This window comes from Entelurus aequoreus, linkage group LG12 (assembly GCF_033978785.1).
Source record: "Entelurus aequoreus isolate RoL-2023_Sb linkage group LG12, RoL_Eaeq_v1.1, whole genome shotgun sequence".
Classification (NCBI taxonomy): domain Eukaryota; kingdom Metazoa; phylum Chordata; class Actinopteri; order Syngnathiformes; family Syngnathidae; genus Entelurus; species Entelurus aequoreus.
The window spans coordinates 49,882,797-49,896,855 of NC_084742.1; the positions used below are offsets into that span (position 1 = coordinate 49,882,797).

The 14,059-nt window shown below is 45.0% G+C and overlaps 1 protein-coding gene across 1 annotated transcript in view; it reads left to right on the forward strand.

The window, feature by feature from the left end:
* Window positions 1-13,638, forward strand: part of LOC133662293 (solute carrier family 2, facilitated glucose transporter member 4-like) — a 39,018-nt gene extending 25,380 nt beyond the window's left edge. Inside the window, exon 7 of the mRNA XM_062066178.1 lies at window positions 13,172-13,638. Coding sequence (XP_061922162.1) covers window positions 13,172-13,227 — 56 coding nt within the window. The 3' untranslated portion in view covers window positions 13,228-13,638. The remainder of the gene's footprint in view (window positions 1-13,171) is intronic.
* Window positions 13,639-14,059: the final 421 nt, after the last annotated feature.

A 14,059-nucleotide genomic window follows, 5' to 3' on the forward strand; every position in this document is an offset into this window, starting at 1 on the left:
CAACTGCCACAGTTTCCAAAAACAATTTGAAATGTGAACTCGTCAGAACACTTTTCGACTTTGCATGAGTCCAATCTTAGATGAGCTCGGGCCCAGCGAAGCCGGCAACGTTTCTGGGTGTTGTTGATAAATGGCTTTCGCTTTGCATAGTAGAGTTTTAACTTGCACTTACATATGTAGCGACCAACTGTAGTTACTGACAGTGGTTTTCTAAATTGTGTTCATGAGCCCATGTAGTGATATCCTTTACACACTGATGCCACTTTTTGATGCAATACCCCCTGAGGGATCAAAGGTCCGTAATATCATCGCTTATGTGCTGTGATTTCTCCAGATTCTCTGAACCTTTTGATGATATTATGGACAGTAGATGGTGAAATCCCTAAATTCCTTGCAAAAGCTTGTTAAGAAATGTTGTTCTTAAACTGTTGGACAATTTGCTCACGCATTTGTTCACAAAGTGGTGACCCTCGCCCCATCCTTGTCTGTGAATGATTGAGCATTTCATGGAAGCTGCTTTTAAACCCAATCATGGCACCCATCCATCCATCCATCTTCAACCGCTTATCCGGAATTGGGTCGCGGGGACAACAGCTTCAGCAGAGACCCCCAGACTTCCCTCTCCAGAGCAACATTAGCAACTTCCTCCTGGGGAATTCCAAAGCGTTCCCAGGCCAGAGAGGAGATGTAATCCCCCCATCTGGTCCTTGGCCTGCCACGGTTGATTATCATCAGTCATCAACAATTGAGAACAGAGAAATGGATATTGGAACAGTGTAGGTCTGATTTGGTAGGATATGTACAGCAAGTAGTGGACATAGAGAGAGAGAGAGAGAGAAAGAGAGAGAGAGAGAGAGAGAGAGAGAGAGAGAGAGAGAGAGAGAGAGAGAGAGAGAGAGAGAGAGAGATCAGAAGTCATAAGAAAAAGTATCTGCATTTGAATCTTTACATTTGATTAGATTGTTTACATTTGATTATTAACAATCCGGGGAGGGTGTTAGTTTAGGGTTGTAGCTGCCTGCATGTGTACTTTTATTGCGGTTTTGAAGGAGGCTACAGATGCCCTTTCTTTCATACCTGTTGGGAGCGCATTTCACATTGATGTGGCATAGAAAGAGAATGAGTTATGACCTTTGTTAGATCGGAATCTGGGTTTAACGTGGTTAGTGGAGCTCCCCCTGGTGTTGTGGTTATGGCGGTCATTTACGTTAAGGAAGTAGTTTGACATGTACTTCGGTATCAGGGAGGTGTAGTGGATTTCATAGACTAGGCTCAGTGCAAGTTGTTTTACTCTGTCCTCCACCCTGAGCCAGCCCACTTTGGAGAAGTGGGTAGGAGTGAAGTGAGATCTGGGGTGGAGGTCTAGAAGTAATCTGACTAGCTTGTTCTGGGGTGTTTGGAGTTTAGATTTGAGGGTTTTGGAGGTGCTAGGGTACCAGGAGGTGCATGCGTAATCGAAAAAGGGTTGAACAAGAGTTCCCGCCAGAATCCTCATGGTGCTTTTGTTGACCAGAGAGGAGATTCTATAGAGAAATCTCGTTCGTTGGTTGACCTTTTTGATTACCTTGGTTGCCATTTTATCACAGGAAAGATTAGCCTCTAGAATAGAACCTAGGCAGGTGACCTCATCCTTCCTGGTGATAACAATGTCACCCACTTTTATAGTGAAGTCATTGACTTTCTTAAGGTTGATGTGGGACCCAAACAGGATGGATTCCGTTTTACCCAAGTGTATGGATAGCTTGTTGTCAGCGAGCCAGGTGTAAGTTCTACAGAGCTCAGCACTGAGGATTTTCTCCAAGTTTCTGATACCAGCAAGGCCGAGTCATCTGCAAACAAGAACAATTCACAGTAGCATGCCGATGACATGTCGTTTATGTACACTACCGTTCAAAAGTTTGGGGTCACCCAAACAATTTTGTGGAATAGCCTTCATTTCTAAGAACAAGAATAGACTGTCGAGTTTCAGATGAAAGTTCTCTTTTTCTGGCCATTTTGAGCGTTTAATTGACCCCACAAATGTGATGCTCCAGAAACTCAATCTGCTCAAAGGAAGGTCAGTTTTGTAGCTTCTGTAACGAGCTAAACTGTTTTCAGATGTGTGAACATGATTGCGTAAGGGTTTTCTAATCATCAATTAGCCTTCTGAGCCAATGAGCAAACATATTGTACCATTAGAACACTGGAGTGATAGTTGCTGGAAATGGGCCTCTATACACCTATGTAGATATTGCACCAAAAACCAGACATTTGCAGCTAGAATAGTCATTTACCACATTAGCAATGTATAGAGTGTATTTCTTTAAAGTTAAGACTAGTTTAAAGTTATCTTCATTGAAAAGTACAGTGCTTTTCCTTCAAAAATAAGGACATTTCAATGTGACCCCAAACTTTTGAACGGTAGTGTATATTAGGAACAGTAAAGGCCCCAATATGCTGCCTTGGGGGACTCAACAGCTTACTGAGAGGGGGGGGGGGACACAGTGCTGTTCACCTCTACGACCAATCTTGCCGATTGTATTGTACCATATGTTCAGTTTTTTCCGTATTGGCCCTCTGAATAGGGGTCGTCACTCAGCATGAAAGGAATTACTCGCTGTGCATTCTTTGCTTGTTTTATTTAGTACTTATTGCAGCAACAGCAGCAGCAGTAGTAGTAGCAGCAGCTGCAGCAGTAGTAGCAGTAGCAGTAGCAGGTAATAACCTAAAAGTAAACATGAACATAAAACAATGTATCTATCTTGAATCATCAAAACATGAACATAATTAAACAATGTATCTATCTTGAATCATCAAAACATGAACATAACAAAACAATGTATCTATCTTGAATCATCATAATGTAAATAGACATGAATTCATCAACTGAACCATAATGTTATCAACCATGATATGACATATTATCAATCACTGTGATTTTATCCTAACTTATTAATTTTAGCATTACATTTTATTATCACCATTAATTTATGTCATATAATGTTTTAAATGTAATCAGAATTATTTATAATGTCACCATAATGTCATGGACAAACATACTAAAAAGACATAAAACACCGGCGCTCTGTTTGAGGCACACATTAAACATATGAGCAGAACTACACAAAAGAACTAAAATCCCATCAGCCAAAACCAGGAAGTAAAGTGCCGGTGTCGGTATTTTTAACTCAAACCTTCGAACTCTCAAACGCAGCCGGACACACGCTACGTGACAACAATATAATCCAACAGATTTCAATCCGCACATTACTTTTAAATTTGCCAACGTTGTTTAAAAACTAAACAGTGAGTGTTTGCGCTGGTTGTGACGCAGCAAGTCAGCCGCACAACAAGCGCTGCGGACATAGCAGACATACAGCAAACACAAAAGCAAGGAAGCGGGCAAGCATGGACTTTAAACAATAATTCAGCTGATCTAACAAAGAAAAGCGGATATAACAAAATTATCTTACCAGTGGGGTATGCTGGTGACGAAGCACGCTGTTTTTTACAAACGAAACAATGACGCCATTTTTAAAGCTACGTACATGGTCACCTGTCAGTGGTAGCCCCGCCCATCTTAAAGTCCCAGGTAAGTCCGCCATAAATACATATACACATAACAAATACACATAATAAATCCAACACCATATGTCCCGACAAGAAATCTGCTTTCAAAGAACTCCGGCTTATTAGTGATTCCCAGAGCCCAAAAAAAGTCTGCGGGCTATAGAGCGTTTTCTATTCGGGCTCCAATACTATGGAATGCCCTCCCGGTAAAAGTTAGAGATGCTACCTCAGTAGAAGCATTTAAGTCCCATCTTAAAACTCATTTGTATACTCTAGCCTTTAAATAGACTCCCTTTTTAGACCAGTTGATCTGCCGTTTCTTTTCTTTTCTTTTCTCCTCTGCGCCCCTCTCCCTTATGGAGGGGGAGTTGCACAGGTCCGGTGGCCACGGATGAAGTGCTGGTTGTCCAGAGTCGGGACCGCTAGCCTGCGCATCGGTTGGGGACATCTCTACGCTGCTGACCCGTCTCCGCCCGGGATGGTTTCCTGCCGGCCCCACTATGGACTGGACTTTCGCTGATGTGTTGGATCCGCTGTGGACTGGACTTTCACAATAGTATGGCAGACCCACTCGACACCCATTGCTTTCGGTCTCCCCTAGAGGGGGGGGGGGGGGGGGGGGGTTACCCACATATGCGGTCCTCTCCAAGGTTTCTCATAGTCATTCACATTGACGTCCCACTGGGGTGAGTTTTCCTTGCCCGTATGTGGGCTCTGTACCGAGGATGTCGTTGTGGCTTGTACAGCCCTTTGAGACACTTGTGATTTAGGGCTATATAAATAAACATTGATTGATTGATTGATTGATTATGTGCGTGATGATTGGGGCAATGATGGAGGCAGAGTCCCTGAGGAATCTGTCAGGACTGGGTCTGTGGCGTGGTTTGTTCTCCTGTGGTGCAAAGGAAAATTGGCGCGTGCGAGGCGTGAATTTGAATACATGTTTATTTAACAATAAAAAAGAAATAAACAAAAGGCGCTCACAGAGGAGGTAACAAACTTGGCTATGAAACAAAAGACATGCACGTGGGCACAAAAACTATGAACAATAAACACAAACTTACTTGACATAGAGAACTGTGACACGACATGAAGCAGAGTGCTGAATGTGTGAGGACGCCAGGACGAACAACAGGAAAACAATGGACTTAAATAACACAGACATGATTAAAGACAGGTGCGTGAGTCGTGAGGACAGGTGAAAACTAATGGGTAACCATGGAAACAAGACAAGGGAATGAAAAGCAGGAACTAAAAAGAGTCCAAAACCAAGTAGAACATAACTTAAACAAAACATGATCACACAGATGCGACAGAGCCCCTCCCTTAAGGACATATACCAGATGTCCACAAAAATAAAAACAAAACAATGATCAATAGTCATGGGAGGGCGGGAGGGGGACATGGCGGTGGGTTGCCAGACGACGTGTCCCCGTATCCACCGGGGCATAATCAGGTGGCGGCGACGTGTAGACCACCGCTGTAACTGACGAGGTGGGCGACCCGGGAATGGCCATATCCATGGCCGATGAGGTGGCCGCACTTGGCGTGGCGGCCGACCAGGTACTGGCCACATCCGTGGCCGACGAGGAGGTCGGCGTACCTGGCGTGGCGGACGCCCATGGACTGGCCACATCCATGGCCGACGAGAAGGCAGGCGCTTCGTCGACGTGGCAGACGCAGATGACGAAGCTTGGCGTGGTGCGTCGGGCGGCAAAGCTTGGCGTGGCGTGTCCTGGCAGCGTGGGTCTTGGTCTTGGCAGCGTTGGTCTTGGCAGACTTGGTCTTGGCGTGAGGGGTCTTGGTCTTGGCGTGAGGGGTCTTGGACTTGGCTTGAGGGGTCTTGGACTTGGTCTTGGCTTGAGGGGTCTTGGACTTGGTCTTGGCTTGAGGGGTCTTGGACTTGGTCTTGGCTTGAGGGGTCTTGGACTTGGTCTTGGCTTGAGGGGTCTAGGCGTCGTGGAGCTGCGACTGGCGGCACTAGGCGTCGTGGAGCTGCGACTGGCGGCACTAGGCGTCGTGGAGCTGCGACTGGCGGCACTAGGCGTCGTGGAGCTGCGACTGGCGGCACTAGGCGTCGTGGAGCTGCGACTGGCGGCACTTGGCGTCGTGGAGCTGCGACTGGCGGCACTTGGCGTCGTGGAGCTGCGACTGGCGGCACTTGGCATCGTGGAGCTGCGACTGGCGGCACTTTGGGGTCGTGGAGCTGCGACTGGCGGCACTTGGCGGCGTGGAGCAGGTAGCGGCACTTGGCGTGGAGCTACCACGGGTGGCGCTTGGCGTGGAGCTGCGCTTGGCGTGGAGCTGCGACTGGCGGCGCTTGGCGTGGAGCAGGTACTGGCGGCGCTTGGCGTGGAGCAGGTACTGGCGGCGCTTGGTGTGGAGCAGGTACTGGCGGCGCTTGGCGTGGAGCAGGTACTGGCGGCGCTTGGCGTGGAGCAGGTACTGGTGGCGCTTGGCGTGGTGGGGCTTGGCGTGGAGCTGGGCGTGGAGCAGGTGGAGGTGGCCTAGCTGGAGGTTGCGGCTTGGCAGGCCGAAAGACCGGTGGTGGTGACCGAACCGGAGGTTGCGGCTTAGCAGGCCGAAAGACTGGTGGTGGTGGTCGTGCTGGAGGCTGTGGCTTGGCGTGACGAAAAACTGGTGGTGGTGGTGGTCGTGCTGGAGGCTGTGGCTTGGCGTGACGAAAAGCGACCCCACCTGAACAGTCCCCAGCCCTAGCCCCCCCCTCAAGGAGCGGATCCTAGACGTGCTCCCTGCGGTCTGGAACCGTCTTTTGGGGTGGGTGGAGGGAGGTCAGGGGGGGGGGCAGAATCTTCCCCTCCAAACTGTCCAAAATGTCCTTTTTTTTCTACATGTGATTGAGTGGGTGAAAAAAAAGAAACATGTTGTGACATGGGCGTGGCTTGAGTCTTGGGGGGCGGGTCATGAAATTTGGGTGGCTTGGCTTGACATGCTCTTATTTCTAAAAACATGTCTTGGTAATGTCTTATCATGTCTTTAAAGTCTTTTGCTGGAGGTGAGTGATCACAAGAAAAAGTCTTGAAAAAAAAATCCTGGTCTGTGATGTCATCAGGGTGACGCCGGGCTGCCTGTGGCTTGCTTCCGCCCGGAGGGGGAGGGGCTTGTGGGAGCGGCGTGTCCTGCCGGCTCGCGGAAGTCTTCCCTCGTCCTTGGCGACGCTTTCGGGACGGGAACGACGCACCGATTGGCACCAGCTTGCCTCCATTCCCCCACATCATCCCCCTGCGCTCCCTGGGGGAAAAGCGCAGCGTCTCGATCTCCATGGCGCGCAGCACCTCCCAAGAAGCCTCATCCAAACTGACCAACTTTCTTGCGGGAGAATTTTTCTGCTGGCGTCCTACTGTCAGGACTGGGTCTGTGGCGTGGTTTGTTCTCCCGTGGTGCAAAGGAAAATTGGCGCGTGCGAGGCGTGAATTTGAATACATGTTTATTTAACAATAAAAAAGAAATAAACAAAAGGCGCTCACAGAGGAGGTAACAAACTTGGCTATGAAACAAAAGACATGCACGTGGGCACAAAAACTATGAACAATAAACACAAACTTACTTGACATAGAGAACTGTGACACGACATGAAGCAGAGTGCTGAATGTGTGAGGACGCCAGGACGAACAACAGGAAAACAATGGACTTAAATAACACAGACATGATTAAAGACAGGTGCGTGAGTCGTGAGGACAGGTGAAAACTAATGGGTAACCATGGAAACAAGACAAGGGAATGAAAAGCAGGAACTAAAAAGAGTCCAAAACCAAGTAGAACATAACTTAAACAAAACATGATCACACAGATGCGACAGAATCTGGATGGAATATTATCAAGGCCGGTGGCCTTGTTTGGGTGGAGCGCGCTCAATTTTTTAAGCACCTCATCAGCTGTGACCATTTCTAATTTTAAATCATTGTTGGATACTCCTAGCTTTCTGTAGAAGGCTTTAAGTGTTCTACACCAAAGCGACCAGAGTGGTGGGACAGCTTGTTGACAAGAGTTGCGGCTATGCAGGTGAAAAAGGCGTAAAGTCTGCTTGCTACCTCCATTTTGTCTGTAATGAGGGAGTCACGACTCTGCCTAGAAATCCTGTCCATGAAAATCACAAACATGATAGGTGACAGAGCGCAGCCCTGGCGGAGACCAACCAACCACTGGAAACGGATCCGACTTACATCCAAGCACCCGGACACAACTCTCGCTTTGGTTGTACAGAGATTGGATGGCCCTCAGCAGGGTTCCCCTCACCCTGTACTCCTTCAGCACCTCCCACAAGATCTCCCTTGGGACCCGGTCATACGCCTTCTCCAAATCCACAAAGCACATGTAGACTGGATAGGCATACTGCCAAGCCTTCTCCAGGATTCCCGCAAGATTAAAGAGCTGGTCAGTTGTTCCACGACCAGGACGGAATCCACATTGCTCCTCTTGAATCTGAGGTTCGACTATCGGCCGGACCCTCCTTCATCAATCATGGCACCCACCTGTTCCCAATTAGCCTGTTCACCTGTGGGATATTCCAAATAAGTGTTTGATGAGCATTCCTCAACTTTCTCAGTCTTTTTTGCCACTTGTGTCAGCTTTTTTGAAACATGTTGCAGGCATCAAATTCCAAATAAGCTAATATTTGAAAAAAATTAAGTTTTCCAGTTCGAACGTAAAGTATCTTGTCTTGGCAGTCTATTCAATTGAATATAGGTTGAAAAGGATTAGCAAATATTTTTTTTTGTTTTTATTTACGATTTACACAACGTGCCAACTTCACCGGTTTTGGGGTTTGTATTTGTGTGAAAACCTTGTTTTAAAAAACAGTTATTTTTGTTTCTTAATTTTATGTTTGTTTTTAAATGTTTTAAAAGAACACCAAGTAACTTTTCAACCTTTATAAAATATTTCCATAACTTTTGGGATGATACATGGATTTACAAAACTAGTTGTATGACAGAGGTGTCATTCAACTAAATGACACCTCTGTCATGGCCTGAGGGGTCTGTATCACTTTCACTTAGTGACTTTAAGGAGGGTGGCAGGAACCCTGCCACACAAAAAACTACAAACGTGCTGACTTGCTTTACGGCATAAGTCCCTCCCCCTTTCCCTGTTGTTAGTTTTCTGCACCCGATTCCACAAACTGTGTGAGGTTGTTCCATTTATCCTTAAAGGCCTACTGAAAGCCACTACTACCGACCACGCAGTCTGATAGTTTATATATCAATGATGAAATCTTAACATTGCAACACATGCCAATACGGCCGGGTTAACTTATAAAGTGCAATTTTAAATTTCCCGCTAAACTTCCGGTTCGAAACGCCTCTGAGGATGACGTATGCGCGTGACGTCAATCATTGAAACGGAAGTATTCGGACACCATTGAAGCCAATACGAAATAGCTCTGTTTTCATGTCATTATTCCACAGTATTCTGGACATCTGTTTTGGTGAATCTGTTGCAATTATGTTCATTGCATTATGGAGAAAGAAGCTGAGCAAGCAAAGAAGAAAGTTGTCGGTGCGAAGCGTCTATTTTGCGAGGGAAGTCAGCAGCAACACGTACACAGCCGGCGCTTCTTTGTTTACATTCCCGAAAGATGCAGTCAAGATCGAAGAACTCGGACAACAGAGACTCTTACCAGGAGGACTTTGATTTGGATACACAGTTCCGATACCGTGAGTACACAGCTGCGCTTCGAAACATTTGATCGCTTGCTATAACTAGCTCGAGCTAGTAGCTAGGAGCTAGCATTAGGATTAATTTGTGGCATATTAAATATAAGCCTGGTTGTGTTGTGGCTAATAGAGTATATATATACGTCTTGTGTTTATTTACTGTTGTAGTCATTCCCAGCTGAATATCAGGTCCCACCCGCGCGCTTCCAAACATTTGATTGCTTGCCAGTACGTGCGTGTCGTGTACGTAACTTTGATTAAATATATAAGCTTTATGAACCTTGGGTTAGGTGAACGGTTCTTTGGGCTGAGTGAGTGTGTGTGTTGTGCAGGTGTTTGAATTGTATTGGCGGGATATATGGACGGGATCCCGTCCATATTACCCGCTCGAGCTATAACTAGCTCGAGCTAGTAGCGAGGAGCTAGCATAACAAACACCTAGGTGTTTTTATGCGGGATTAATTTGTGGCATATTAAATATAAGCCTGGTTGTGTTGTGGCTAATAGAGTATATATATGTCTTGTGTTTATTTACTGTTGTAGTCATTTCCAGCTGAATATCAGGTCACCCCCGGCTCTCACAGCATCTTCCCTATCTGAATCGCTTCCACTCCCCACTAGTCCTTCACTTGCCCTTTACTCATCCACAAATCTTTCTCCATCCTCGCTCAAATTAATGGGGAAATCGTCGCTTTCTCGGTCCGAATCTCTCTCACTTCATGCGGCCATCATTGTAAACAATAGGGAACTTTGCGTATATGTTCAATTGACTACGTCACGCTACTTCCGGTAGGGGCAAGCCTTTTTTTATCAGATACCAAAAGTTGCGATCTTTATCGTCGTTGTTCTATACTAAATCCTTTCAGCAAAAATATGGCAATATCGCGAAATGATCAAGTATGACACATAGAATAGATCTGCTATCCCCGTTTAAATAAAAAAAATTCATTTCAGTAGGCCTTTAAAGACGTTTGACCTCTTCACTGGCTTGGTAGGGGTGGGCACTGTTGGGTTTTCTGGGAGAATCAGCGATGATCTATGTCAAAGGTGTCCAAACTTTTTGGCAGGGGGCCAAAAGCAGACTACATGTATATAACAACATATACATACCGGTATTACACACATACTGTACACACACATATACAGTATATATACATATATACATATATATATATATATATATATATATATATATATATATATATATACATACATACATACATACAATATATATATATATATATACTGTATATATATATATATATATATATATATATATATATATATATATATATATATATATATATATATATATATATATATATATATATATATATATATATATATATATATATATATATGTATATGTATATGCGACGAAAGACTTCACCCGATCATAGATGCGGTCGGCGGCCCGGAGATGGTGCCCGCGGGCACCAGCTCGCCCGTAAGGACCAGATGAGTCGCCCGCTGGCCTGTTCTAAAAATAGCTCAAATAGCAGCACTCTCGTCAGCTGATGCGCGAGCGCGTAACTGCGGCTGCTTGGCAACCAGCCAAACCCCACTTAATAAAATTATCTTTTATTTTAGAGCACATCTACATCCCTATTCACCTAGGCAACCCCAGGAAATGTATATAATTCGGCATTATCAGTTTACGTTCACGCGCAGGTATAATACGGCGCGCTCCCGTCTCGTCTGCTGGTGCGCGAGCCCGGTAATTAGACAGCTGTGTCAAATAAAGGAGGACAAAAGACGCCAGCGCAGAGTGGAGAAAGGTTTGGTTCATTACAGATAACACAGAGTTGTGCCAAAAGTGTACTATAACCAAAAGCTGAACGGACAGCCGGTAAGATTGCACTTTATTTCTCTTTGTGGGTGTGGCGCACCTGTTGCGCTGGTGAGATGGGGGGGTGCGGGGAGTTGTGTGCATGTAGCGTGCTTAGTCTGGAGGCTAAATACACACGGTGTTTTGTGTAACTGTTGTTTGGTAAGGAAGTGTTGATATTCTTTGCTTAGTTTGATAAATGTTGGAGCAGTTTGCTTCATCAGGAGGGTGAAGTCGCTCAACTTAAAGTGTTGGATTTAACTGTGTTGGATCATTGGCTGCTAGTGAGGGCATAGAAAAGGGGTGTTTTTCTACCAGCAGACAGCATTTAAGATTGAGTGTTTCACTGCTAAATTAATAATATATTTATATTAGATATGGATTTTAAATATGTATCTAAAATAGGTGGTTAATTGGTTAGGTATTTATGTATTTGCATATTGGGTTTTCTGCTGCATTTATCTATTGTGTTTCTGGTGTTAAATGTATTTTATATGTATCTTGGTGCATTTATGTTGAGACAATTTATTTAAAATCTGAATTAACTTAAAGGGAAAATATTAATCCATTTTCTTGCTCTTGTTTAATTGTTAAGTGTTTGATAGCCTGATTAATAATTGTAAATTATGGGATTGATAATTGATTGATTTTTTACAGCATGTTAATCTTGTGGTGTTTTGTCCTTAAAGGTTTTTCACCTACTAAAGAAAACTAAAGGCTACTAAAGACAGCTAATGACAGCTAAAGAAACTAAAGTCTACTAAAGTCTACTAACACTGCTAAAGACTGCTAAAAAGACTAAAGAAGAAAAAATAAGCTGTTTCTTCGTTGGAAAAACTTGCAAACTAAAGGAAAATAAAAGGAAAAAAGTAACTACGGTCTGGTCTTTTGAGTGAAATCCAGAAGCCACATTCAGCATTGGTACATCCCTTCAAGTGTGGGATAAGCACAGTGAAAAAAGTGAAACACTTGACAAGCACTTACCAGTGAGCTGCCTCTATTTTTCAAATGTTATTTATTTACTAGCAAGCTGGTCTCGCTTTGCTCGACATTTTTAATTCTAAGAGAGACAAAACTCAAAAAAAATTTAAAAATCCAAGAAAATATTTTAAAGACTTGGTCTTCACTAACTGATAAAGAAACAGATAACAGATTTGGTGTCCAGTTCAAAGTGTGACATGATTTATTTCAAAATTTGAGAGTTGACTTTTGTATTTTACATGAGTTATTTGTACAAACATGGTGCAAAGTAATTCATGATTTGTTAAAAAATGTTAGTGGCTAGCTAGTTAAAATGGGATATTGTGATTTCACAAGACTGTCTTAAAAGTGATCATTTGAAAATGTTCAATTTGAAAAATGTGCACTTAGAGAAAATATAAAAATAAAGTGTTGCATATTGATATTTATCTGTTTCTATATATATTGTGAGAAATCATTAAGATGATCAGTGTTTCCACAAAGATAAATATCATTAATTATCAATAATAACATAGAGTTAAAGGTAAATTTAGCAAATTGGCTATTTATGGCAATTTATTTAAGTGTGTATCAAACTGGTAGCCCTTCGCATTAATCAGTACCCAAGAAGTAGCTCTTGGTTTCGAAAAGGTTGGTGACCCCTGCTGTAGTCCGTCGCTAATACACCGATCCCACCTACAACTTTCTTCTTTGCAGTCTTCATTGTTCATTAAACAAATTGCAAAAGATTCACCAACACAGATGTCCAGAATACTGTGGAATTTTGAGATGAAAACAGAGCTTTTTGTATTGGATTCAATGGGGCCGAATACTTCCGTTTTAACGATTGACGTCACGCACATACGTCATCATACATAGACGTTTTCAACCGGAAGTTTAGCGGGAAATTTAAAATTGCACTTTATAAGTTAACCCGGCCGTATTGGCATGTGTTGCAATGTTAAGATTTCACCATTGACTGCGTGGTCGGTTGTAGTGGGTTTCAGTAGGCCTTTAAGGTGTGAAAAACAGACACACACAGAAGGTGTGGAGAAGTAACAATTAACACCACACCGCAGCAATAGGGAACGTGAAGCGTGAGTGGAGCCAAAACCCGGCTTCCAAAACCCACCTACCCTTAGCTTTTGTTCCCGCTCAGGTCTTGGGTCAACAGCTCCTTCCTCCAACACATCCGCCAGATGTACGTCCAGCTAGGCCGCCGCTGCCAGCTCTACGTCCAGCCACCAGCTCTGGCTCCGGCTGGGGCAGCCGGCTACGTTCTGTGCCGTTTTCAGTCTCGCCTCTAGTGAGTCTTCTGACGACTCCACCTCCAGTCTCGCCTACAGTGGGTCTTACGACAACGCCACCTCCAGTGCCGCTTCCAGTTTCGCCTCTAGTGGGTCTTCTGACAACTCCACCTCCAGTCTCGCCTCCAGTGGGTCCTACGACAACACCACCTCTGCCTCCAGTGGGTCCTCCGACGAGGCCACCTTCGCCGCCACTTTCGCCTATAGCCCAGCAGCTGCTTGCTCGACCTCCAGCCCAGCAGCCTGGTCACCTGGTGCGAAAGTGCCCGTCAGGCGCTCGCGGCCTGCCTACTCGTCGATCGCAAATGTGGCCAGTCCATGGACGCCCCCCCCCCCCCCCCCCCCCCCCCGCGCCATCAGCAGCAACGACCAGGACTTTGGCGTGAAACTCTATGGCTGCTGAGGTTCTGGTCTCGCTCACGCCTGCCTCCTCGTCGGCCATCGATGTGGCCAGTTCGTGGACGCCCGCCTTGCCAGCTGCAGCGGCGTTCCACTCGTCGCTACCCCCTGACTCGTCGCTACCTTCTGACTTGTCCTCGCTGGCTTCGGGGACACATGGCCTGGCAACCTGCCGCCAACTCCTCCCGCCACCCTCCCATGACGTTGGACTGGTTTTGTGTGGGATGTCTATCATTTAAAATACATATTATTTTAAAGTATTAATAAGTATGAGTTGTGGATAGCAACATGATGTTAATGTTCTGACAAAACAAGCTTATTCATTTGTTATGGTTCAAAAT